The 27,289-nt window shown below is 44.2% G+C and overlaps 1 protein-coding gene and 1 long non-coding RNA gene across 4 annotated transcripts in view; one reads left to right on the top strand and one right to left on the bottom strand.

Moving 5' to 3' along the window:
- Nucleotides 1–16,323, bottom strand: part of PPP1R13B (protein phosphatase 1 regulatory subunit 13B) — a 95,156-nt gene extending 78,833 nt beyond the window's left edge. For 2 of the 3 annotated variants that reach the window (XM_057488091.1, XM_036882556.2), the window contains exon 1: nucleotides 16,069–16,322. In XM_057488091.1, the coding sequence (XP_057344074.1) occupies nucleotides 16,069–16,077 (9 nt within the window). In that variant the 5' untranslated portion in view covers nucleotides 16,078–16,322. Of the gene's footprint in view, nucleotides 1–16,068 lie in introns of all 3 variants that reach the window. The other variant, XM_057488090.1, reaches the window with a different exon arrangement.
- A 234-nt stretch (nucleotides 16,324–16,557) lies between these two features.
- LOC130679445 (uncharacterized) lies at nucleotides 16,558–20,498 on the top strand. The gene is made up of 2 exons (XR_008992383.1): nucleotides 16,558–17,473; nucleotides 20,169–20,498. It is a non-coding gene; the product is annotated as an uncharacterized LOC130679445 (long non-coding RNA).
- The last annotated feature ends 6,791 nt before the right edge of the window (nucleotides 20,499–27,289 follow it).

The raw sequence follows: 27,289 nt of genomic DNA, 5'->3' as shown, positions 1-27,289 counted from the left end.
ATTATGTTTCTTTCTTGAAAGAGAATGAAGAGAGGGGTGCAGAGGTTCCTGTGCACTTAGCTCACTGGACCCAGCTGTGGGTCTTGTCTCTTTCACCAAGGCGAGGAAAAGCTCATGGACCCTTAGGACTCTGGTCCCTAGATCTGGAACCCAAAGGACGACCTAAGGAATCACCTGACCTTGGAGAAAAAACTGCAGAACCCAACTTCAATTCACAAGAGTTTTGCAGTCCCTTCCTCCTCGGCTGCACATCCAGCAATCACAATAATGGTACCCACTTACTGACCCGAGCTTTAGACCTCGTGCTATGCATTCTCCACGCACTTCCAATCTGGCCAGAAATCCTGCAAACCAGGTTTATGGTTTTGTTTTTTTATACTATTACCTTTATTATTTTTAAGTAGCAAATTAAGACACAAAATTTTTTCAGGACTCTAATAGAGGAACTTAAAAATAGTCCCCCTAATGACCCACACTTTAGCTGGTTTCAGACCTTTTTCTATACCCATAAAGCTCTTCTCTTCTTTTACAGTAGGACCACATTAAGCAGAATGTTGGTTTTTCAGCCAACACTGTATTTTGGGCATTTTTCTATGAGAACACACACAGTTCTACCTTATTCTTTTTTAGTCTATATATTATTTCTCTGTATGGCCACACCATAATTTACTTCGAGATAGGCACTGTTACTTTCATTTTACAGGGGAGGAGATAAGCTCAAACAGGTCATGTAACTTGTCAAGGTCACACAGCTAGTAAATGTCAGGGAAAGGGCTGGAATCAGGCTTACCTGACCTCAAGTTTGTGTTCCTGACCCACCGTGTACATATTTTGCAAGTTTCCTTCAACTAAACTTTAAACCTCTTGAAGACAGTGAATTTGTCTGTAAGTCTCTCATTCCTAGTATTGTGCTATCACATAATAAAAGTTAATTATGTGTTGTATTAAATTTATCTTCCCCACTATGCCATTCACATCTTTCACAACACTGGCATACAGTGGGGGCACAACATACCTGCTCAAAGTACAGACTCAACAACCAGCACAGAACTGCGCCCTACTGGCCTGGGTCACTTGGCCTCTCTAGATCTCAGAATGCATGTGCAACTCAAGCTCAGAGCCCACCTACTTCTCCAGGAGCTTCCCCAAGAGAGGGCTTTCGCATGGACACCCTCTATACAGCTCTAACAGAACAATCACAGGAAGTTAGCACTACAAAGTATCTCAGCACTTATTTGTCTGGATCCTCCTCACTTTGTTATAAAAGAGATCATAAACCATGGTTTTATGACAAACTAATAGGCTTCAACCCACAAGAAATTGGGAATTTAAAAACAAAAGTATAGGCACTTAAACACAGATTATGCTAGCTACTACTTGGAGAGGGGAGCAGGATACGAAGGCAGTGAGGTTTTGCAAAGATCTAAATGTCTACTTGAGCCTCCAAAAATTTGAAGTTTATATTCTTGTCCTGCCTGACTCTATATGGTAGTGCAGAATTCTGACCTCAGCAATCTCTAGCACCAGACTTCTCCTCTGAATATCACTAGCCAATACCTCATAAACTGCTAGAAACGGGTTCTTCTATTGTACATTAACCATAAAGCTTCAGATTAAGAGGCTTTAATAACAGTTTCACAACAAAAAAAGCTGGCAAAACAAACACAGAAGTTCACCTTTCCATTCAGTTTAGACATGGAACTTAGCCACTTTGACTTTACTGCCCAAATCAGCAGCAGCTACTATTGCTATGGTAAAAAGATCCCATTTCACTCCCAGTGTTCCATATAAGCCTTAGTATCTAATTACTAGCAAATTTCCAAAAGGTCTCCTATCAGAAACCAATTGGGCCATAAGATTTTCTCTGTTAAATGATGATACTTGAAGATTTGTTCAATTCTAGAAGCAAATAGTCCTATAAAGAGATTAATATTAGGCTCTCAGGTTTTATGGCAAGACACTACAGTGTAATGGGCATAAGCAGCCAAAAGGCATTCTGTAAGAGCAAAGTGATCCTTTCTACATAACATAAATTGGACAATTTACAGGATCACTCATTCACTCACCTAGAGAAATTCTAGAGCCCAACCTGGCCCTGGGCCAGGCTTAGGGAACCACACAACCAACATCTCTGCCCTCACTGAATAGGAGCTGAGACACAGAAGAGACACCAGGAAACTGCAGTGGCCTACAGAGTGCCGTGAGATCCCACAGGAGGGCTGCCTGATCCAGACGCTGGAGCCAGGAAAGACTTCCCAGAGGAAGCAACATGTAGGCTGAGACTGAAGGAGTCAGCCATGGAGGGGAGTGGAGAATGCTTACAGGAGCCAGGGGCTGAGTGGATCATGTTGTAAGTAGAGAGCTGTTAACTGTTCTGCAGGCTGCCACAGCAGGGCAGGGGTGCCAATCAATGACAGATGGAAAGAGCTGTGATTAAACAGCCCCACACTGGGCACTGCTTTCTTCTGTGCCACAGAACTTAATGTTTAAATAACCATACCATCATTTGGTTATGCTTCCAGCCGTGCTTCACTCTAGAAGGTGATGAAAGACCTCCTGTTCAATGTCTTCCACTTGCTAGTGATCTTTTTATATTTGGGTTTTCCTTTTGCTACTCTTTTATATACTCTAAAGTAATAGTAGAAGGTGAAACTCTTAAAATAATCCAGTGTTAGACTATACCAATGGAAAAGTCAGAACTCAGTAGTCTCCCCAGACATAGTAGGACTGATAAAATATTTTTGAGAAAGAGTAGTTTAATTACAACAGTACTAGCATTTAAATGCTGATAAAATCATCCTTTCAAATTTTTCCTAATTTTAATTATAATCCTAAATCTTTTAATTATTAATTATACTATTTCTGTAGCCATTAAGCAGCTTCAGTGCTACAGTAAACAAGAAAATTAGTTACCCAAAGACAGCAGTTAGAAAGTAACCTCACAAAATTAGTTTAATATTTTTTTCACCTGTGAATCTTATTAACTGCCTATCTGAAATTAAGCAGTCTACAACACAAGAATGCCTTACAAATCTACAGAATCCAAATCACCTAACACTTTGGGAATAATAGCACACATCAACAGTGCTTAGAATATACCAGGCGCCATTATAGGTTCTTTATACATAACAACTCATGTGATTCTCACAAAATCCAGTAAGGTAGGTACTTCAATGACCTCCATTTTACAGATGAGGACACAGATATGGAGAAATTAAATAACTCACCCAAGATTACCTAAGTAGGAAATGAGATTTAAACCCAGATAATCTGTCCTCAAATCTGTGCTGTTTAACTGCTCCATACTTTGCCTCTCTATCATTTTTCAAATATAAAAGCAAAAATTAGTACATGAAAACTACTATAATAAAACACCAGCCATCTATAAAACTTGAGAAATTAATTCTTACGAATTAACAATGTTCTCTAAATAGTTGAGGGTCTAATCCCTTTGTCTGAGCCAAACTCTGAAATTGTGCTGTCCATATGACATGGCCACTAGCTACATATGGCTATTACGAATTTGAATGGTGGCTAGTCTGAATCGAGATATGCTGTATGTGTAAAATATGTTCTGGAATTAAGACCTTAGTATGAAAAAGGGAATGTAAAATGTCTCACTGATAATGTTTTAATATTAACTATGTGTTTAAATAATATTTTGAATATAATGAGTCAAATATATTATTAAAATGAATTTCACTTACATCTTTTCACTTTTTTATGTGGCTACTAGACATTTTTAAATGCCTTTGTAGCTAACATTATGCTTCCATTGGACAGAGTTCATCTAAAATGTATCCAGTCACTGTCTACATTGCCGATAATTTTTCCTCTTTTCTTGATGACTAAGTCATCATGAAGAACTTTAACTACTGCCCTGTGGGTAATGTGTAACTGGTACCTCTGGTGTTGACTGAGGTCAGGCTGCCCACCCTGAGACCTCAGACCACAACCTCAGTCCACAGCTTCCAGCAGTCTGCACACAGCTACACTCCTCTAGCCATCTAAAGATTCAGAAGCCAGGAAAAGTAGGACTGCACAAGTGAGGGCTGAAGAGGGTGTCTCACAACTTGGCTTCAGTACTAGATTCTCTGACAACTATTCTGACTGCTCAGAGACCCTTTCCTGCTCCAATTATCCTAACAGACTCCTTTTGACTCAAGACACTTTAGCATACTTTACAATCAGCTCAAAATCCTGCAACAGGAGTTTCAGTTTGACAATATGAAAAAATTCTGGGGATGTATGGTTGCTGAACAGTGTGAATGTACTCAGCACCACAGAATTATACACTTGAAAAAGGTTAAAATGGTAAATTTTACGTTATGTGTATTTTACCACACACACACAAAAGAAAAACCCCAGCCCTTTAAAAATTTCACATTTTTCTTAGGATCAAGTTCAAATTCTTTTGCAGGTCATACTTGGTCCTCAGAATCTGACCTCTACTTACCTTTCTAGCCTCCCTCTAGGTTCTTCTGACCTCATGCTCCAGGCAATTTCTCTGAACACACCTTGTGATTCATATCGCAGTGCCTTGTATATGTTAACCCTCTACCTAAAAGCCCTTGCCTATCACCTCTACCCCCTGTACCTCATTCTTCTAAACCCTATTCAAATGTCACCTCCTCTGGGAAATTCCCAACATCTCAAGGTTGAGAAGATCCCTGTTTCCACTGTGCCCGCTGTACCTGTACTCTGCCACTCTTACAATCATTCTTTCAGAAAGGCATTTTTGTTTACATGACTGTGCTCCACTGTGAGCTCACTGAGAACAGAGACCATGCCCAGACCCAGCACAGACACAGCATATAAGCGACGCACCCTAAGTCCTTGTTGAGGTAATCCAGTAAACTAGTACTCATTGAATGCCTGCCTATCAGAGGCAGGCAATGTCCTATGCACTGGGCATACTGCAATGGGAAAAGAAAACAGAGCCCCACTTCCATGGAACTTCCACAAATAAATGCCAAGCAGAAATAAATACTGTAAACAGAAATTAAGCACAGGAAGGGGAAGGGCTTTATACTGGCACCTGCAGAGCACCATCTACGGAGAGACCAGAAAGATTGAAAAGCTCACTGATAGAACTCTGAGTGAAGTGATTCTTATACTGGTTCTGAGCTCTGGTCTGGTCAACAGAAGGCACTGAACTAATTTCTAAGAAAAGCAAACCATTCAACATAGTACTGGAGGTCCTAGCCACGGCAATCAGACAACACAAAGAAATAAAAGGCATCCAGATTGGTAAGGAAGAAGTCAAACTGTCACTGTTTGCATATGACATGATATTGTACATAAAAAACCCTAAAGAATCCACTCCAAAACTACTATCTAATATCTGAATTCAGCAAAGTTGCAGGATACAAAATTAACACACAGAAATCTGTGGCTCTCCTATACACTAACAATGAACTAGCAGAAAGAGAAACCAGGAAAACAATTCCATTCATAACTGCATCAAAAAGAATAAAATACCTTGGAATAAACCTAACCAAGGAAGTGAAAGACCTATACTCTGAAAATTACAAGACATTCTTAAGAGAAATTAAAGAGGACACTAATAAATGGAAATTCATCCCATGCTCTTGGCTAGGAAGAATTAATATTGTCAAAATGGCCATCCTGCCCAAAGCACTCTACAGATTCAATGCAATCCCTATCAAAATATCAGCAGCATTCTTCAACGAACTGGAACAAATAGTTCTAAAATTCATATGGAACCACAAAAGATCCCAAATAGCCAAAGCAATCCTGAGAAGGAAGAGTAAAGCAGGGGGAATCTCACTTCCCAACTTCAAGCTCTACTACAAAGCCACAGTAATCAAGACAGTTTGGTACTGGCACAATAACATACCCATAGACCAGTGGAACAGAATAGAGAGTCCAGATATTAACCCAAGCATGTATGGTCAATTATTACACAATAGAAGAGCCAGGGACATACAATGGAGAAATTACAGCCTCTTCAACAGCTGGTGTTGGCAAAACTGGACAGCTACATGCAAGAGAATAAAACTGGATTACTGTCTAACTCCATATACAAAAGTAAACTTGAAATGGATCAAAGACCTGAATGTAAGTCATGAAACCATAAAACTCTTAGAAAAAAACATAGGCAAAATTCTCTTGGACATAAACATGAGCAACTTCTTCATGAACATATCTCCCTGGGCAAGGAAAACAAAAGCAAAAATGAACAAGTGGGACTATATAAAAAAACTAAAAAGCTTCTGTATAGCAAAGGACACCATCAGTAGAACAAAAAGGCATCCTACAGTATAGGAGAATATATTCATAAATCACATATCCGATAATGGGTTGACATCCAAAATACACAAAGAGCTCACACATCTCAACAAACAAAAAGCAAATAATCCAATTAAAAAATGGGGAGAGGATCTGAACAGACACTTCTCCAAAGAAGAAATTCAGATGGCCAACAAGCACATGAAAAGATGCTCCACATCGCTAATCATCAGAGAAATGCAAATTAAAACCACAATGAGATATCACCTCACACCAATTAGGATGGCCACTATCCAAAAGACAGACAACAACAAATGTTGGCGAGGTTGTGGAGAAAGTGGAACCCTCCTACACTGCTGGTGGGAATGTAAATTAGTTCAACCATTGTGGAAAGCAGTATGGAGGTTCCTCAAAAAACTCAAAATAGAAATACCATTTGACCCAGGAATTCCACTTCTAGGAATTTACCCTAAGAATACAGGAGCCCAGTTTCAAAAAGACATATGCACCCCTATGTTTACTGCAGCACTATTTATAATAGCCAAGAAACAGAAGCAACCTAAGTGTCCATCAGTAGATGAATGGTGGTACATATACACAACAGAATATTATTCAGCCATAAGAGAAAAACAAATCCTACCACTTGCAACAACATGGATGGAGCTAGAGGGTATTATGATCAATGAAATAAGCCAGGCAGAGAAAGACAAGTACCAAATGATTTCACTCATCTGTGGAGTATAAGAACAAAGCAAAAACTGAAGGAACAAAACAGCAGCAGACTCACAGAACGTAAGAATGGACTAACAGTTACCGAAGGGAAAGGGATTGGGCAGGATGGGTGGGAAGGGAGGGATAAGGGGGGAAAAGGGGGCATTACGATTAGCACACATAATGTCGGTGGGCAGGGAGAGGCATGGGGAACGCAGTACAGCCCAGAGAGGACAAGTAGTGACTCTATAGCATCTTACTACACTGATGGACAGTGACTGTAATGGGGTATGTGGTGGTGACTTGATAATGCAGGGAATCTAGTAACCACAATGTTGCTCATGTGATTGTATATTAATGATACCAAAAAAAAAAAGAAAAGAAAACCATTCCTTCTCTGTCCTATTAACTTAATAGATTTTGCAATTGCCCCCAGTTCTCTCAGCAGGAAGAATATAACATTCTACCTCAATGGGATAATGTGCTCTTATGACTGAATCCTGTCTGCCACGAAGCCTTATGGTTGCTGGGGAAAAGCTGAGAAGAGCAAACGGTTATTGAGAGCTTATTCTGTATATTAACATAATGCTCTAAGTACCTGACAATCCTCACAACATTTTGACATATATTATTAAACCCATTTTAAAGAGGAAAATAAGGCAAAAAGGGTTAAATAATTTATCCAAGATCTCAGAGCCACTAAGCAGCAAAGCTAGAATCTGAAGTCAGATAGTCTTAGCTCCAGGATCTAAGCTGATAACAACTATGGTATCCAGTTTCACATTTGTATTTTCTATCACAAAATACTCTTTGTTCCTATTGTTGGTTTTTTTCTTTCTGTTAATCCTGAAATTGTCAATTTTTACTTCATCTTTCTTCACATTTTGACCAAACCTCATTTCTCATTTCTACTTCTACCACAAAATCCCCCTCATTCTATGACAAAAGTCTGTCTATGCTTTGATCATTTGTGACATTAGTTATTATTTCCTAATATTATTTTCAAGGCTCCCATTAGATAAAAATATAAACATGCAATAGAGTAAAAGCAGGACACAAGCTGTCAATGCAGACACAGATTACACTGCCCTAAAACATGTGCACAGAGCTCTTGCAGGTGCTGACAGCACAAGGTGGAGGAAGCCCAGGCCAGCCACTGCCCTGGGAACCTCAGGCTGACCAGGCAAACAGACAAGCACAAGGGATAACGTGTATGGTGTGTCACAGATGCCCAGGCAGCAACCTAGATGCCAAGAACACAGCACTGAAAACCACTTATTAATAAAGAGCAAACGATTTCTTTACTTGATGTATTTATTTTACCTTAAGATTTAAGAGTAACATCTTTCCAGATATAGCGGTCATCTCAAGCACAACACAGCCAAAATAAAACCCGACAGCCCCTTACAGCACTCGAAACCTATTCCTTCTCAAGTGTTCCCTATCTTAAAGGAAAGACAAGTCTGGCTGCTGAAGTAATTAACTGTTAACCTCAACTCCAGCCACTGGACTTCCTTCCTTCTCCCTTACCCACACATGCACTTACACATGGGTACACACACCCACACATACACAACATAGAGCAATAGCACGCACTCATACCTTCACACTCACACACACACCCCATCAGGTCTACTTTACCACCTACTGACTGGATCTGTCTATTTTCCTTTAGGTCAAATCAAGCCTGCACCAACTGGTCTCCTAACTGCTCTTCCTGTTTCTTTTTAATCTACCTTCTCATGGCTCCACAATGCTCTATAATATCATCTTAAAAAAATGTTTGGTGGTTTCAGATCAAGGGCGAGTGCCATTACAGCACACACACCTCTTCACAAAGGGGCCCTACACTACTTTCCACATCCTATCTTCTTTTGTTCCACCAATCGCCATTGAACACCAACTATGTGGCCAGTCCCTGGGACAGGCACTGGTGGTAAATGGTGATTAAAAAGAGGCAGTTCCTGCTCTCATGAAACTTACCGTCTAGGATAAGAAATAGACATTCATCAGTCACACAATGTGTAAGACTTCAGTGATTACAAGTACTACACACACACTAGGCAAAATGTCCTGAAATCAGTGGTGATGGTTGTATAATCTTGTAAATAAACTAAGACACTGAATTGTACACATTAAAAGGTAAGTTTTATGGCATGAGAATAATATCTTAAAAAAAAAAAAGATACACCAGATTGATTTGGTGGATTTGGTAGATTTGGCCAAGGCAAAGACAGTGAAAGCTTTCCAGAGGAAATCAGTTCTTACAAATAACTAACATTTACTGAGCATTTACTACCCAACAGGTACCTTTCACTAGAATAATCCATCTGGTCCTCCTAACAATCCTCTACTACTATTCTCTTTGGTTTAGAGACAAGAAACTGGAGGGTCAAGTAACTTTACAAGGTCAGAGAGCCAGTGAGTGGAGATCCCAGAATCCTCACTTAGGCAACTGACACTTGGGCCCACACTCATACCTGCTACTCAGAACTACTCACAATACAGTAAGGATGAATGAATACTGTATTTCATTTCTTCACACAGAAATTTCTCTCTACGTGCTTCATTGTCACAATAACCTAGAGGGTCCTACAAGATCCTAAATCATCCTTTGCCCCACCAACCATCACCTTTCAGACTTCATCTTCTCCATTCACCTCCTCACACACCCTGCTCCAGCCACACAGGCTTCCTTTTGTTTCTGTAGTATGCTGGGCATGCTCCTACCACAGGACCTTTGCACTTGCTTGATCTATGATGACTGTAATCACAACATATGTTATAAATCATGATTCTGTTAAAACTTCAGTTAACATTTTCTCTAGATACACTAGCCATGTCACTAGCAAGATCCTATTCTGAACTGTACACTAGTATTTTGAATGTCATTTATTAATTTTCATCTAAACTACCTCATTTTTTCAGTCTTATTGTTCTGTATGATGTCACCATACAAAGATATTTATTTTACAAAATCCAGTAACAGCAGCTTTCGCTTACTAATTAGTATGAATAACAGTCACCCAGATATCTTTGCAGTGAAATAAAACAAAGCAATTAAGCCAAGAAAGTGTCAGCATAGAATATGATTACCACCATTCCACCATTCAGCCCTAGAACCAACTTTGTGAAATAACTATGGCAACAATACTTCAAGGTACTAAAATCCCACTGAACTTTTGCTGAGAAACTATTGCCCACTTGCGCAAACACACACAAAAATGAATGTTGACCACCAGTTATATAACTGCAGTACAATAATCTGGTGATATTTTAAGTGTCTATCATGCTAAAAATCCTAAGTAACTCAAGCATATATACTGGCATAGACTGTTTAAAAAGAAAGATACATTTAACACAGCATTGTCCTCCAACTCAAGATGCTGAAAACTATCTTTTTTTATCAGAAAGATTCACCTTGGGATTCTTTTAAATATTAAGCCCCATTTGAGCTGAGCATAAGAGGAAAAAATTTACCTAAACTCAGTTTACTGGCACCTCTAGCAAAATGCCTTGACTAAAGCAAACTCCCTGAAATGACTAGCACAAAAGCTTTTGAGTCGTATTTTTTTTTAAACTTTGTTTTCCCACTTACCAGCTGGGGGACCTTAGCCAAGTTTCTTTACCTCTTGAGCCTCAGTTCTCCATAAAAATGAAGATACCACTACAAAACCTATGACACAGTGCCTTAGCACATGATGACAAATACCATTCACTGAGTGCTATTACTAAATTATTGTAAGTTAAATAGCTGCAAAAATTTATGGCTATGCTTAATACTGTAGCCTTTAGAAGAGTTAGACATTTTTAAGTTCAATAAAAATGTAATAATAAAAGCTTTTATATACACATCTTTGTAGGATTGAGGCTTTGCTTTCCCTTTTTATGAATTTTTGGGCTGTCCAAAGGCTAGGAATAGTTTATTTCAAATGGTAATATTATATTTGTAATTTTTGTTTGAAATGAAACTGAAATTTAAAAAGATATCCAGTCTTCAGGGTTTGTTTACTAAATTAGGGTGTATATTCAAGCTTACCAAGTAGCTAATTATTGATTAAATATAATAGCGAACATCTACTGAGCTCTTCCAATCTGTTCTGTCACACAAAGATACTTGGGCAGTGAAGTTTACTAAAAGGCTGCTGAACAAAGTGTCTGGTTGCCTCAACTGATGTAGCCAATATCAATATTATTGACCTTCATGAAAGTGTCTCCTATATGTCAACTACTAGACCAACCATAAACAGCTGGAAATCATCAGAACCAATTCATTTTACAGATGAGAAATTAAGGTCCAAAAAGATGGAGGCCAAGGATCACACAGCACGACTAGAATCTAAGTCTCCCTACATTTGTTTTATCAATTCCATGATAGCTGATGGTTTAAAAAAAGAGACGTACTCCAGTAGCTCAAAATGTTTTCTACATAGTTGGGAAGAAACTACCTTAAGTAAGTGGATGTTTGTTTAACTGAGATAAATATTAAAAGCAAATTAATGTAACCCATAGCCTATAGTGATTATTTTGAAATGACAGAATAATCTAGGACAGAAATGAGTGGAATCAGGGGTCACACTGCGCGGTGTCTACTTGGGGTAAGGAGTCCCACTGTTAACATTACCAAACACTACCACTAGAGCACCTTACCTATGGATAAAACACACTTCAGAGCCATAGAGCTTTCTTTATTCAGGTCAACATTCCTTTCAAAGAGGAAAAAATATCCTTAGCACCATCCCCCAGGTATAATTCACCTATAAATGAAAAGTTTCACCACCTGCAAAATGTTTACTTTTTCAAAAAGAATGTTGCTGACTAATGATCAAGGCAGTTTTCATCCTTTCCATACTCTGAATAAGGCTATTTTTATAAAAGTTGCTTAGGTGTGGCCTAAATGCTGTCAGATCTAGATCCTAGGGATAGGCCAATGAGTAATTTCTAAAGTATAGTCCATTTTCTTTTTGGGAAAATATTTTTAAAATGTCATCTACTGACAAAAAAGGCGAATGACTACAGTTATTAGAATACAATACTACTTTAATAAGAGAAAATTCCAAAACATAACTTTGTTTAAAAGTAGGCAGTCATGGAACTTTGTGCACCAAACTGAAGACTTCTACAAAGATTTTATGTGTCAGATGAGAACATGGCCAGATACTCTCCTTTTATTCCCAACAGCTGACAGACTGAGCCCTGCAGTAAACCATCTGATTAATTACAGGTTATCACAGACACTACACACTAATTGCCAATTCTCAGATAAATAAAATAAAATATACTCTAACCTGTGTTGTCCAGTATGGTAGCCACTAATTATACATGGCTACTGAGCTCTTGAAACCTGAACAGGGGTGTGCTATAAATGTAAAACTTCACCAGATTCACACTGGATTCACATGACTTCACTGACTGGCTATAAAAAAAAAGTAAAATATCACACTATTAAATGTTTCATATTGACTACATTAAAATATCTTTGATATATTGGGTTAATGAAAGATATTAAAATACCACCTTTTTAACATAGTTACTAGAAAACTAAATCACATTTGTGCAGCTCACATTATATTCCTATTAGACAATGCTGCTCTATACAAACTATGTAAAATGTGATACAATCTTCCCTTAATGATTTATCATGATGACGAACACCAAGTGTACAGCAAAGAAAAATATTATATCTTGTACAGCATCAAGTTAGAATGGCATGCTCTTAAGACATGTATTAAATTCACAACAAACCCCAATTTCAACAACATAGGAAGGACTCAATCCCACAAGTGTTGTTTTCAGGTATCAGGAAGGAAATGCAAAAATAAAGGCCACAAGATCAAAGACCTGAATGTAAATCATGAAACCATAAAACTCTTAGAAAAAAACATAGGCAAAAATCTCTTGGACATAAACATGAGCGACTTCTTCATGAACATATCTCCCCAGGCAAGGGAAACAAAAGCAAAAATGAACAAGTGGGACTATATCAAGCTGAAAAGCTTCTGTACAGCAAAGGACACCACCAATAGAACAAAAAGGCATCCTACAGTATGGAAGAACATATTCATAAATGACAGATCTGATAAAGAGTTGACATCCAAAATATATAAAGAGCTCACGCATCTCAACAAACAAAAAGCAAATAATCCAATTAAAAAATGGGCAGAGGAGCTGAACAGACACTTCTCCAAAGAAGAAATTCAGATGGCCAACAGACACATGAAAAGATGCTCCACATCGCTAGTCATCAGAGAAATGCAAATTAAAACCACAATGAGATATCACCTCCCACCAGTAAGGATCACCACCATCCAAAAGACAAACAACAACAAATGTTGGTGAGATGTGGAGAAAAGGGGACCCTCCTACACTGCTGGTGAGAATGTAAATTCATTCAACCATTGTGGAAAGCAGTATGGAGGTTCCTCAAAAAACTCAAAATAGAAATACCATTTGACCCAGGAATTCCACTCCTAGGAATCTACCCTAAGAATGCAGCAGCCCAGTTTGAAAAAGACATATGTACCCCTATGTTATCGCAGCACTATTTACAATAGCCAAGAAATGGAAGCAACCTAAGTGTCCATCAGTAGATGAATGGATAAAGAAGATGTGGTACATATACACAATGGAATATTATTCAGCCATAAGAAGAAAACAAATCCTACCATTTGCAACAACATGGATGGAGCTAGAGGGTATTATGCTCAGTGAAATAAGTCAGGCGGAGAAAGACAAGTACCAAATGATTTCACTCATCTGTGGAGTATAAGAACAAAGAAAAAAACTTAAGGAATAAAACAGCAGCAGACTCACAGAACCCAAGAATGGACGAACAGTTACCAAAGGGAAAGGGACTGGGCAGGATGGGTGGGAAAGGAGGGAAAAGGGAGGGGAAAAAAGAAAGAGGGCATTATGATTAGCATGTATAATGGGGGGGGCACAGGGAGGGCTGTGCAACACAGAGAACACAAGTGGTGATTCTACAGCATCTTACTACGCTGATGGACAGTGACTGATGGGGTATGTCGGGGGGACTTGGTGATGAGGGGAGTCTAGTAAACATAGTGATCCTCATGTAACTGTAGATTAATGATACCAAAATAAAAAAAATAAATAAATAAAAAATAAAAATAAAGACCACAAAAAGGGGACTAAGAGAAATACTGTTTCTAGGAGGCATATTAAAAGCAATTTAAAAAAAATTTTTAACACTATTTGATTATTTTGAATGTCATGAAGAAATTTCCCCATTGTCAGCTAAGCAAACTTCTTCAAAAGTAAACGGGGTAAGATAGACTAGGAACTCTAACTATGTGAGTAGAGATAAAATGTCTGAATGTACCATATGGGAAAATGTAAGCTAAGTTTCTTGACACGGTATTTATAGTTCAGCAGTATACAATGACGAAACCAGCCAAAATTTTATGGTATCTGTTAATGTTACTAGTATAATACACCGATCAACTATTACAGGATTTAGCTAAAACTGATTTCAAAATGCCAAGACACAGCAATGCCTTTTTCCAAATCTAGCCAATGAGAATTAGGGAGGGAATGTTTTCCAAATGCCTTGTCTTGCTGAGATTAAAACTGACAATTCAAAGCCATATTAACAATAATAAATATTTGCATGGCATTCTGTTTGACAAGCACTTTTGGACACATCAGCCTTTTGGTCCTCAGGACAGCACTCAGATATTGGTATGCTGTTTTGTCCCAGGTGATTCCAGGCTGGGAAACCTTGACTTGTTCAAGGTCACAGAGCTAAAAAGTAGGAGAACCAGTACTTGACTCCGGATCTTCTGATTCTCATCCAATTCTCTTTCCATCACAAGCCATTCATTTAAAACCAAATGTTTAGAAACCCAACAAACCCTGATGACAAAGAAGGATCTAAGGATCAACTAGGTCAATCCTTAAGAGTCTGCAAATACGATGTTTTGGCATCAGTTCAAAAAGAGATTATTAAGAGTCAGGAAATGACTTGAAAGAACACGAAAAAAAATTCTTATCTAAATGTCCTTGGGTGCACCATAGCAAATAACAGTATTCAAGCAGAAAATGCAGAGAAAGGGCACTCTCTTCCCGAAATGAGATTTTCAATGTGCAAACTGTAGGTTAAAAGAATGATTTTGCTGTTAGTTCAGTATAAACGTGTTTGAGAATTTTACTTAATATATTGGGCACTCAGAAAACCAATACATCCAACTGGGTACCACCAGTCCCACATTTTTTGGTAAGTCATGACATTCATCTCACAAAAAGCCAGAATACAAAAATCACAATCCAGCACCCATTTCTATTTCAACTATAGGTAAAGGAAAAGGCCGGGTAGGAGGATGGCAGTATCTCTAATAACCAGCGTCTCTTTTCTTGGAGAACGCATCCCTGAGGGCAGGACAAAGGCACCGCCACTAAAGAACCCTGCTCAACCTCCAGAACACAGGGACAGCAGGCCAGTTCGGGCAAAATGCACAAATGTCCAAGACGCGGTGAAAGGGAATTCCCAAAATGGCTCTCCACATCCATTCCCTAATTAGTAAATTCAACAGAATCGCGGAATCCGGGAAGGACTACAGACAGCCAGCGTGGGAACACCACACGGGGGTGCACACGCTGCCGACTCCGAACGCGACCCCAGCAAATTTCAGCGGGGTCACAGGGGTGCCGCGAGACCCCGGAGCGGGGCGAGTGCCGGACGACACCCCAGCCTCCCCGTCTGACCACCCTCCAGGGCGGATGGAAAAGTGACCGGCTCCGATTTCGTGTGCTTCCCCTCCCGGGCAGCCCCCAGCCAGGGAGCTCGACACTTTGGGCTGCGGCCGGGGTCCCTGCGGTGCTAGGTGGGCAGGGTGGGCCGGTCCGCCCCCGGTCCCCGGCCCCGATCCCCGGCCGGGCCGCGCTGACAGCCCGGTGCCGCCCCCACCTGCCCGCCCGCCCTGAGAGCGCCGGGCCCGGGCGCGCCCGCCAGGCCACTTCCTTCCCCGCCCGCCCGGACGGAGGAACGAACGAACGGCCTCGCGCGGGCCCCGGGGGCGGGAAGCCGCGGGAGGAAGGAGGCTTGGCCAGCCGCCCGCGGAGGAAGCCGCCGCCGTCCACACCCACCGGCATCATCGCGGCGCGGGTCCGCGGCGCCCTCGGTCGCCTGACAGGACGCTCGGCGCCGCACCGCGCCCGCCGTTCCGGCCGCCCTCACAGGCCGCGCGCCCGCCGCCGCGCTCTCGGGACCTCAGAGGCGAGGCGGCGACTGCGACAGGCTGCGGAGCCTGGCCAGCCCTGCGGCGGCCTCCAGCGCGCTGCGTCGGTGTCCCGGGACCGGCCGCCTCCGCCCACCCGCCTCGCGCCGCCCGCCCGCCCGCCCGAGGGCTCTTTCCTCAGCCCCCGCAGGCCCCGCCCCCATCGCGTCACTCCGCTCGGGTCTGGCCGACCCCTCCCATTGGCCCGGAGGGGCAGTGGGCGGGGCAGGGGTGGGGCTTCCCTGCCCCTCCCGTCTAACCCGGCTCTCGGCGGCGGCCAGGTGAGAGCGCGCCCGTGCGCGTCCGCGCTCCCGCGGGTGGGAGAGGGGAGGGGAGGGGAGGGCGCGCTGCAAACGCCGCGCCGCTGCCCCGCCCCGCGTTTCGGCCTGTGGGAGCAGGGCCGCGCGGACCCGAGATCCCCGGCGGTAGGAGGCTGGGGCGTGGGAAAAGGGGCCGGAGAAGGCAAATGCCCTGCTCTGGCCGCGTAGCGAGTCACCTCTGGGTCGGGACTCGAACCCCAGGCTCCGGAGGCCGCAGGGGGGATGGGGTGCTTCCCACGGCAACGGCGCGCGCCCGCGTCTGACCGCAGCCTGACCCTGGCTTCTCGCGTCTGGCTAGACTGCAGGCTAGGGACAGGGCGGAAGGCGTGGGTGCACCCCCAAACCGCGACCCGGCTCTGCGTTGCTCTGGCGTTCGGCTCCTGGGCACTTGATCGGCCCCCATCGCGTCTTCTGGGCTCCCGGTGCCCGGTTCCTTTGACCAGTCGGCCTTCCGGGGCATGCATCCGCTTTCTCTAGCCTTGGCCCTTCACACTGGCGATACCCCCGGCCTAGAACGCCTGTGCCCACCTGGGCCAGCATCCTTTGATACTAATTGAGCAGCGCCCGGTCCTCATCTCTAGGGTCCAAGTCTGCCCTTACAGCCCTGTTTCCCGTGACACCTCCTGGTGGGGTCCGAGCACCTCAGTGAGAGAGACCAGGTCAGGGACACCCATGTGGCCAATGCCCAGCGCTGGCGTGGAGCTGACCCTCATGAAAGGCTGCCCAATGGGCGGGCACCCTTTCTGCATCCTCCACCATCTCCCAATCCTTGGCAGAGATGTGACCGTGACTACGTCACAGGCACCACTGAAATTTCCGGGAGCATCCAGAAGCATCTAGAACACCAAAGGCCATAAAGCACCTTGGGAAGGGTGCAGCTTCTTGGAGACAGCAACAGGTGGTGGTCTCGGTCCATCCGCACCTTTGCCCTCTTGAGAGGCTCAAGGCTGCTGGGTGGGTCTGGGGGATAAAGAGGGGAGGCTTGGGGTATCTGCCTTCTTCTCCATGGGGAACTCTGTTCTTCAGAAGCCACAGGGGTTAGTGGTTAAGAGGGTACACTTTCCAGTTAGACAGACACTGTCTCTGCTGCACCCTTACTCTAATAAGGTACATCTCTCTATCTCAATTTGCCCATCTCTATAATGGGAGATTACAGAAATAATAGTGCCTGCCTCATGGGATTTGGGGAGGTTTCAGACCCAACACAGCAAAAGCTCCTAGCAGTTTCTGGCACATGGTAGCTGCTCCATGAATAGCTTTCTACTATGCTATCATTAGTAAGCAGGCTTAGTGTACAAATGGCCCTTGGGAGAAGGGTCATCCAAGGATTTTAAATGTATACATGCTGGACATCAGTGGCTAATGGCACATCTCTTCTAGGAGCAAAGTCTGGAGAGAAGAGTAAGCTCTAGGTAATGGGAGGCCCTAGGCTGGAAGTCAGAGACTCAGGCTCTAATTCCATCTCTGCTTGACTCCCTGTGCAGCCCTAGGTGACTTGTACCTCTCCTCTGGGTCTCGGTTTTCCCATCTAAACCAGAGAGGGGTTGGATTCCATGATCTCTTGAGGGCCTTCCAGCTCTGACATAACTGACACCCACGAGTTTTGAAGGGGTGGGTGCTGGCTCCCTCTGCCAGGCAAGGAACACCTTTTTCAGGACACTACAAAGAAGTGCCACCTGGGGTGAGGTGGTCAAAATGAGTCCACCTTCCTGAGAAGGGGGCTTTGGCCTTTGGATCCCATGCCCTTGCCTGCAGGACTCGTGGGCACAGATAGTGGCAGCCCCTTGGGCCCTCACACCAAGGCCCCATCCATCCTCCTGCAGGCATCTTTCTGAGACCAGGCTGGTCAATGGCCCCCACATAAGCTCTGCGGCTGGCCTTCCCGTCTTCATCCTGCCGCAGCCACCGAGCATCAGGCCCCCTCAACCGGCCTCCTGACCAGGGGGGTTCACAATCGACCTCCCTGCTCTGACCTCCATGCTCAAACCATCCCCCACACAGATGTAATCAGGTCACCTACACACCCCCACCTGGTAAAGCCCTCTGCATCTCTCCATGACAGAGACTCAAGTTCACAAGAGGCCCTTCAGGAGTCACTACTGACGGTGGGATACAGACTTCAGGGAGATGGAACATGTTCAGATTGTTCAGAGACGCACATCAGCAGATGTAAGGGGTCTGGAATTTGCTTTAAAGACAGTTCAGCAAAAGGATGAGAGAGCAAGGTGGGAAGGGGGAGCTGAAGCATACATGGCAAATTCTTGGTAATTGCGGAATATAGGTGATGGGTATATGTAGTGCATTGTATTTTTCTCTTTGTATGGTTGAAATACATTAAAAATTATTAAATGTTCTTTAAAGTAAATACAAAGACCATCTGGGGAGAAAATCAGTACAGATTCATCTTTGCAGAGAGTTCTTCAAGGATGCTCAGAACACTAATAAGATAGCAGCTGTCAATGGGAACATACTGGGCAAGGGACAGAAATCAGAGTGAGACTTTTCACTATTACTATTAAAAATCAACTTTACTTTTAGAGCTGTTTTAGATTAATGGAAAAATTGCAAAGATTAATACAAAGTTCCTATGTTCCTCCCACCCCCTGCCTGGTTTATTAACATTGTATATCAGTACAGGACATTCATCACAGCCAATGAACCAATGTCATTACATTAGTGCTAACCAAAGTCCACATTATATTTGGATTCCCTTAGTTTTACCCGGTGTCCTTTGTTCCAGGGTCCCATCCAGGACACCACACTGCATTTAGTTACTCTCCTCTGGGTTAGGCATTTTGTATGATGTTTCTCACTCAAGATGTATTTGACATTTTTTCTCATGATACACCGAGGTGTTTTTGGAGAAAGACCACAGAGTAAAATGCCACCTTCATGACCTCATGTCAAGAGCGCACACTATAGCATGTGTCACTGTTGAGGCTGACTTTGATCACCTGTCATTATTTTATGTTTGGTTTTTGAACCAGGTGAATATAATACTATTTAAAATTAAAATGTAGTTTAAATGTTAAAATTAAGACATGTATAAGTCTGCTAGGACTGCAGTGACAAAAGATTACAGATTTGGTGGCTTACATTGCTTACATGACAGAAATTAATTTTCTCACAGTCCTGGAGGCTGGAAGTCCCAGATGTAGGTGCAGGCAGGATGGGCTCCTCTGGCCTTTCTCCTGGGCTGGCAGATGGCCAACTCCTTGCTGGCTCTTTGCATGGTTTTTCTTAGTGTGTGCATCCCTGGTGTCTCTCTTTTTATAAGGACACCAGTCATACTAGGTTAAGGCCCACTATATGACCTCTCTTTAACCTTGATTAACTCTTTAAAGGCTCTAATTTCGAATAGAGCCACATTCAGAGGTTTAACAAGGGTAAGGACTTCAACATCTGAATCTTGGGGGGACACAATTCAGCCCATAACGAGACCTTCATAGCATGGTACCAGTCTCCCTTTTCAAGTTCGTCTCCCACGCCCCTAGCAGCCCACACCTAAGTCCTATAACCCAGCCATCCTGGCCCCTGGCCCTTTCCTCCTCCAGTCCTTGTTCAGCCATCTCCCTATGCCTGCAGAAGCACTCTTGTCTATTTCCTCAAGAAGCACTACAAGTCACAAGCCAAATTTTTACTCTTCAAGGTTTTCCCAGATCCTTCCTTGGAGAACTCATCGCTACCTCCATCTCCGAGACTGCTGAATCCTGGATCACCTGTCACAACATGCCACCTTAAAGCCGGCAATATACCTGTCTCCCCGCCGAGGCCAGCGAGCTTGCTCAGCTCACGAGCATTGAATGGCTTCTCCTGTGTGCCAGCACCAGTCCAGGTCCTGACAACCTTGAGCCAGACAGACAAGGTCCCTGTCCTCACAGAGCTTATATTATGGTCAGGGGAGACGATAACACAAAATAACTTCAAACCGTGGTAATGGTATTAAAAATAATAATAAAAACAAAGCCAGATAATGTGACAGAGATACTCGCTTTTGCCAGGAGAAGGTGACCTTTGAGTTGGGACTTGAATACAGAGGAGGTGGCCTGTGGGGCACCCGGGGAGAAGCATGTGAAGGAAGAACAAGAGCAGGTGAGCTTACAGCAGCTCTGGGGGCAGCGCTGGGGGGCTCAACAGAACAGGGGGAGAGTGCAGGGAGGTGAGGGCAGGTTGGGGTTTGTGGGCTAGGATGGGTCTGGATTTCATACCAGTGATTTTCCAGGGGAGTAGAGAGATCTATGTTTTCCAATATCCAGTAGCCACCTTGGGGAGGCTGCCCAGCGTGTGGCAAGAGTGAAGGAGGGAAGCCTTTTAGGAAGTGGTGGATGTGCATAAGGAGTCCCCTTTGGGATGTGCTTTGAAGGCTGGGACTCAGGAGGGAGCGAAAGGAAGGGCGCGGATGGCCCACGGCTTCTGCCCAGTGGGGGAGGGCTAGTAAGCAGCCCACGCTGCATGGTGCCCACAGAGCACCCTGCAGGCCTGGGAGCTGCTGTGGGAGGTCCAGTGCTGATTTCCTGCTTTGCTGGGCACTCCCTAGGAAAGGCCACATTTCAGGTCCCCCTTCCTCCTCCAACTGGTTGGCACCCCACCCTGCCATCCATTCAGCACTGCAGCCAGGTATTGGGCATGGATGGCCTGGGCCTCTGCCCTTGACTGCCCACCACCTCCAACTGCTTCCCACCGCACTCCGACTGGAGCCACCATCACCTCATTGATTAGCCTTCCTAAGCCCGAAGGGTGTTTCTGAAGTGGAAATCAGAGCAGGCCACTGCCCCAGTGGGACCCCTCCAATCCGCACACGGTCGCTGTGTGCCCCGTCTGCCCCACTGTGGGAGGCACAGGCCCCTGTTCCGCCCCCACAGTTCCCGGGGAAACCTGTTTCCACGAGTGTTGGGCTTCTCCTCGTGGTCGCGCTCGCTCCTTGGGGGCATTAAGTAATATTTGTTGTCACGGTTAGAAAAGAGGTGCCACCGCGAGCACAGGGCGATCGGTCTGTCCGCCGAGTTCTGCTCAGCTGTGCGTGGCCCTGCAGGGCTGGGGGGCGCCTGCCCACTGCCCCCCGCCTGGGAAGACGCAGCCGAGCGCCAGCGCCACCGCCCGGGCGCCGGACATCGCGGCGCGACGGCTTCTCACACCCAGGAGTCCGGGGCCTCAGGCGGTTCTGATTCCCGCACGGGCCTGTTGCCGTCGCGAAGCCCAGCGGCGGGGTTACCGCCCGGGGGCGGGGTGAGGCCTGTGCAGAAGGGGTCCGCGCGCCCAGCTCGCGGCCCCCGGCCCATCCCTGCGGGAGCCCCGAGGGGCAGGTGCTCCCTGACGCCCGCAGCGGTCTCGTCGCCAGCCCGGGGCCGCGGGCTCCGCCCTGGTGAGCGGGGCGCCCAAGGAGGGCGGGGACTTGGGCGGGGCTCCGAGGAGGAGAGGGGGCGTCCGCAGGCGCTGGGCCTTCCGCGCCCAGGGAGGTTGTGCGGCGCCCGCGCTAAGATGGATACACGCGCGCGCACACACACGCACATGCACACACGCATACACAGCCCCGATCCTGGTCCGAGGCCGAAAACGCATTCTCCCCTCCTCCTGGGATCCGCCTGGGACTTCGGTGGGAAGGAGCAAGGCCTGTGCTGGGCCCGGACACGCACTGATTCGTTCATTGACTCGCTCATTTCTGACCTTTACTGTGTCTCCGTGCTGGACCTGAGGTCCTGCTTGTAGGGAGATTAGGGAGGTCCTGCCCAAGCACACTTTAGTCTCGGGTCTTTTGTTCTTCCCCAAGCTTCCTACCCTAGCGTCCCCTTACCCCACTTGGTTATAATGGCTTTTCCAAACACCATTTCCACTGGCTGCACCCCCTCCCGCCGAGCCGCTGCGCAGGGTCCCCCAGTCAGCGCTCCTCTCCTGTGCTCTTCCACACTTCAGGTGCTTCCAGTTTCCCCCATTACTCATGATGCTGTCACATCAGTCAGGGTCCCGTGGGAAAACAGATGGCTTCCGCCAGTTAGGGAAATTCCAGGAGGGTTATTTACGAAGGGGAACTGCCTACAGAAGGGGGGTCGGTGGGAAACTAGGGGAGAGGGCAGGATTCCAGGACCTGCGGCAGCAGTTACACCTCCAGAGCTGGAGGGGAGAGGGAGAGGATGCCACCAGCAAATGAGAGTCCCCAAGAGAGGCCTGACCTTGAGAGCAATGACACTGGGTCAGGTGACACAGTCTATCCAAGGACCCCATCAGGAGGAGCCAGATTGATTCCCTGGCTTTTTATGAGGGCTCTTCACTGGGCAAACCCACTGGGTTTGGAAGGCCAGGGCCTGTAGATGCAGTCTCTGGAGATGGGTCTCCCCAGGCAGAGTGCCAATATTCCAATCCAGTTCTGACTCCAGACTCTGCTGTCTTATACAGTTTGCACGCTTTTATGAGTTAAGAGTCCATTTTGCAAAACCTAATTATATATTTTGTAGCAAGAAGTTAACAAAATGTGCTTTCTCATAGTACCTAGGAGCTTGAACTGTGGAGTTAAACCACCTGCTACTTAGCTCTGCTGGTGTAATTTTTGGCAACCTATGCAACTTTTCTGTGCCTTAGTTTGGTCATCTGTAAAATGGGGATAATAACAGAGCCTACCTCAAGAAATCTTGTCTGGATTGCATAAAATTAAAAGGTGTGGAACACAGTGAATCCCATCAGGCATTTGCTGTTACCCTGTATTGGGCAAGATGCTGCTGCCAGGCCAGGACGGTCCCTGGTCTCTGGACCCACCATGCTAAGCTGCTCATCTGCAGCCTCGGGTCCCAGGCTTGCCAGCCTGACCTAGAAATACCCCTGCCAGCTGAGCACGTCTCCTCTGCTCACCCACCTCAGCCTCCTCCGCGCAGACAAGAACACAAGCTGGAACAGGGTGATCTGTCCTTTTTGCTAACACCAAAGAGGCAGCTCGCAGCGGGTCTGGCCCTCTTGGTATGTGAGATAATAAGACTTGATGGCTACAGTTGGTACTGAGATGCCTGAGGAGAGTCGGCACAAGTTCAGGAACCTCCTCTAAGGGGGCAAGGAGGACCCTGGACACGCCTCTCAGTGACCCTGAAGGGAAATTGCCAACTCCTTGGCATGTCCAGCTGGGCAAGAAAGGCGGCTGAGTTGAATGAAGTATGAAGAACATGTCAAGGCTATGCGGAAGCTTTGCTGGAGAACTCTGGTCTTGGAAGACGGGACTGGCTGAGCCAGAAGGGGACTTTACACACACACACATGCCGGTACGGGTGACAGCCCATCGCTGTGTCTTCTCTCCTCCCGAATCGGTCTCTAGTGCTCTCTACTTGTAACATGGTGATTGGAGTCAGAAAGATTCAAATTCCAATTAAAAAACCCACATCTGCAAAAATAGTTCTGTTTGGACAAAATACTAACTTTCTTTATGTTTAAAATTAGTTCTCATTCTTATCAAAATAATCCATGGACTTAATTTTTAACCAAATAGTATGCCATGCCATGGCTTCTGATGAAAAACAGTAGGCCCAGGCCCACCTCCAAGTCACAGCCCACAGGGGCAACCTCTCTCAGTTCTTTTACAGTTTATGTATATGTGTGTGTGTTGTCTTCACATTTGTAAATTTTATGCTTACAATGTTATTACTTGATTTTTTTAATGCTAGCTATTATCAACTGGCTCCCTATTAAGGCAGATGAGAAACTGGCAATCTTACATGTCCTCTTCCAATATATCCTTCCCTTTTTCACAGCACAATTATGTCCTATTTTTGGTTTAAACAATATTCAGGATCCCACTGTTGTGCCCATGTAAACACTATTCACTGCTGAGCCAAGTTGTGTACAGACTGTTCTGTTACAACATGTGTTTTGTTAATGCACATCAGCTCACAGGTGATTGTAGGCAGGGAAGGATGTCAGCACAACCCGGAAATCAAGTTGTTCATAGACAATTTCCCCAGTGTATTTGTTAATGTTTTGAAGCCATCAGGGGCAAGTGTTCCAATTATTAAGAAGGCTTTAGCAATATATGAAGGCCTTAAGAAATAGTTAAGCTGAAAAATCCCAAGACAAGTCTCCCCTTGGTGCTGGATGGTGTAGGGGAGGGCCACTTCATTCCCCTCCATGTTCACTCTGTCTAGGGGAGCATGCAGATGATAAGCTGCAAAGACATTCCCTCATATTAAAACATTTTGCTTCCTTTTGGTTGACAAGGAAACTACCTCCATATTGCATTTTTATTATTGCTGAAACCGGTCTCTTTTGGAAGTGAATGTCTGCAAGGGTCAACATCTTCAAGGAGAAAGCAGAAGCCTAAAGCCTAAGGCTACAAAGGAAGGACCAGCTGTGATTTTAGGTGCTAATGCCATAGGAGAAATGACCCTGGTAGTTGCTTTATTAGTATTATTGTCATTTTTATTAGGGCTCCAGTTACAAAGTTATAAGGTGCAAATCACAAATCTAATACAGGACTTGTATACAGAATATATAAATAGCTCTTATAACCCAATAAGACAGACAACCCAAAAAAATTAGCAAAAAACTTGAAGTGATAATTCAGCAGAGATATGGATGACATATAAGCATATGAAAAGGTCATTAGTCACCATCAATAAGATACCACCACATACCTCCTATAAAGACTAAAATGAGTAAGACTGACAATATTGTGTTGGTGGGGAGGTGGAACACTTAGGATGTTCATACATTGCTGGTGGGGGTGCAAAACAGTTCAGCCCTTTTGGAAAACAGCTTGGTATTTTCTTATGAAATCATAGAAATGAAAGCATAAAGCTCACACAGCACAGACCTGTATGTGAAAGTCACAGCAGCATTCATCATAATAACCTCAAACTGGAAATCACCCAACCTGTGTCCAAATGGTGAAATGTGGAACATCTGTACAATGGAATATTGCTTCAGCAATAAACAGGAACAAACTAACTGGCACTGACAGCAAAATAGGTACATCTAAAAACAGCATTATGCTAAGTGAAAGGAGTCAGACATGAAAGACTGCGTACTGTACTCCACCATTCATATGACATTCTGGAATGTTACAGGGGCAGAAACTAGACCAGTCATTGCTGGAAGAGGAGGGAGAATTGATTGCAGTGCGGGTAAGGAATTTCAGGGTGATGGAAGTGTTCTATGTCTTGATGGTGGTGGTTACGTGACTACATTTTTCAAAACATCAAATTATACAGTTCAAAAGGAACAATTTTATTGTATATAAATTATACCTCAATAAACCCAACTCTTAAAATGTTCCATGGACCTCACATAGTCTGTGTCTAACCCTCTTTTCTCTGTAAGCCCTGTTATTTTAGTGAATGGGATTTAAGGAAGGCAAGATTTTAAAGGAACATACATATTTAATTGTAACAAAATATATCAGTCACGATTACATTTCTTCCTTCTGTAGTGTTTTGTTCTTTAGGAGTTAATACATCTCAGTCTGGGTGGTTGGTAAGTCTATTACATGGCTGTTGTCCTGTCCTGGGACTTCCTTTGCTATTGTCCAGGGAATTCTCCTTGTCCTCCTCTTACATGAGGTGTCTGTTTCCTGGATCTTTAGCTTCCTCTTTCTTGAGTTTGCATCTTTTTCATGACAAAGCACATTTTTCAGTAGCTTCTTGAGACAGAGTGCATGGGAGGTAAATTTTCTAAAATTTTGCATTCTGAAAGTGTCTTTGTTCTACTCTCACAACTGAGTTTGGCTGGGCATAGCACTCTGGATTGGAGATCATCATCCATCGGAACTTCGAAGGCATCTTACTTCCAGTGTTGCTGTGGACATGACTCTGCTATCTGACCCTTTCAACATAACCTGCTTTTTTCTATTTGAAAGCTTTTAGGGTCTTATCTTTATCCCTGTTGATTTGAAATTTGAAGATGAAGTGTACTGATATAGATTTTTATCTATTAACTATGCTGGTAACTTGGTGGAATTTTTTTTTCCATCAGGATATTTATATCCTTGGGTTCTGGGAGTTTTTCTTAACAATTTCTTTGATTATTTCATTTCTCTGTTTTCTCTGTGTGATTTTTTTCCCCCAGAATTCCTGACATTCAAATATTGGACCTTCTAGTTTAGTTTCTTAATTTTCTTTTCTCTCCTTTTTTATAGCTCCATCTTTTGGGAGAGTCCTTTAACTTGATGAAATGATGATCCCAACATGATCTTACCCAATTTCATGGTTTTAAATGCTATTTGTACATTGGTGACTCCCAAATGTATATCTCCAGCCTGGACCTTTCTCCTAAGCTCCATATTCCTTTACCTAACTCATCTTCTCAGCATCTCTACTTGTATATTTAATAGGCTTCTTGGTTTAATATGTCTAAAACTGAAACCCTAGTTTTTAAATCCCTATAATAGGCTGAATAATGGCCCCCCAAATTAATCACATCCTAAACCCAGAACCTGTTGATATTACCTTATGTGGCAAAAAGGACTTGCAGATGTGATTAAGGATCTTGAGATGCGAAGATGCTCCTGGATTATCCAGGTGGATCCCGAAGGCCACCACAAGAGTCTTTATAAAAGGGGGGTGAGAAAGTCAGAGGAGAAAGAAGGAGATATGACAACAGAGGCAAGTGGTTGGAGTGATGTAAGGAAAGGGTCAGAAGCCAGAATGCAGGTGGCTTCCAGGAGCTAAAGACAGGGACACAGATTCTCCAGAAGAAGCCAGCCCTGCTGACACCTTGGTTTTAGCCCAGTGAGACTGATTCCAAATTTCTAGCCTACAGAGCTTTAAAGAAAACACATGTGAGTTGTTTTAAACCACCAGG

This window comes from Manis pentadactyla, chromosome 11 (genome assembly GCF_030020395.1).
Source record: "Manis pentadactyla isolate mManPen7 chromosome 11, mManPen7.hap1, whole genome shotgun sequence".
In the NCBI taxonomy this organism is placed as follows: Eukaryota; Metazoa; Chordata; class Mammalia; order Pholidota; family Manidae; genus Manis; species Manis pentadactyla.
This window is presented reverse-complemented; position numbering and strand designations above follow the sequence as displayed.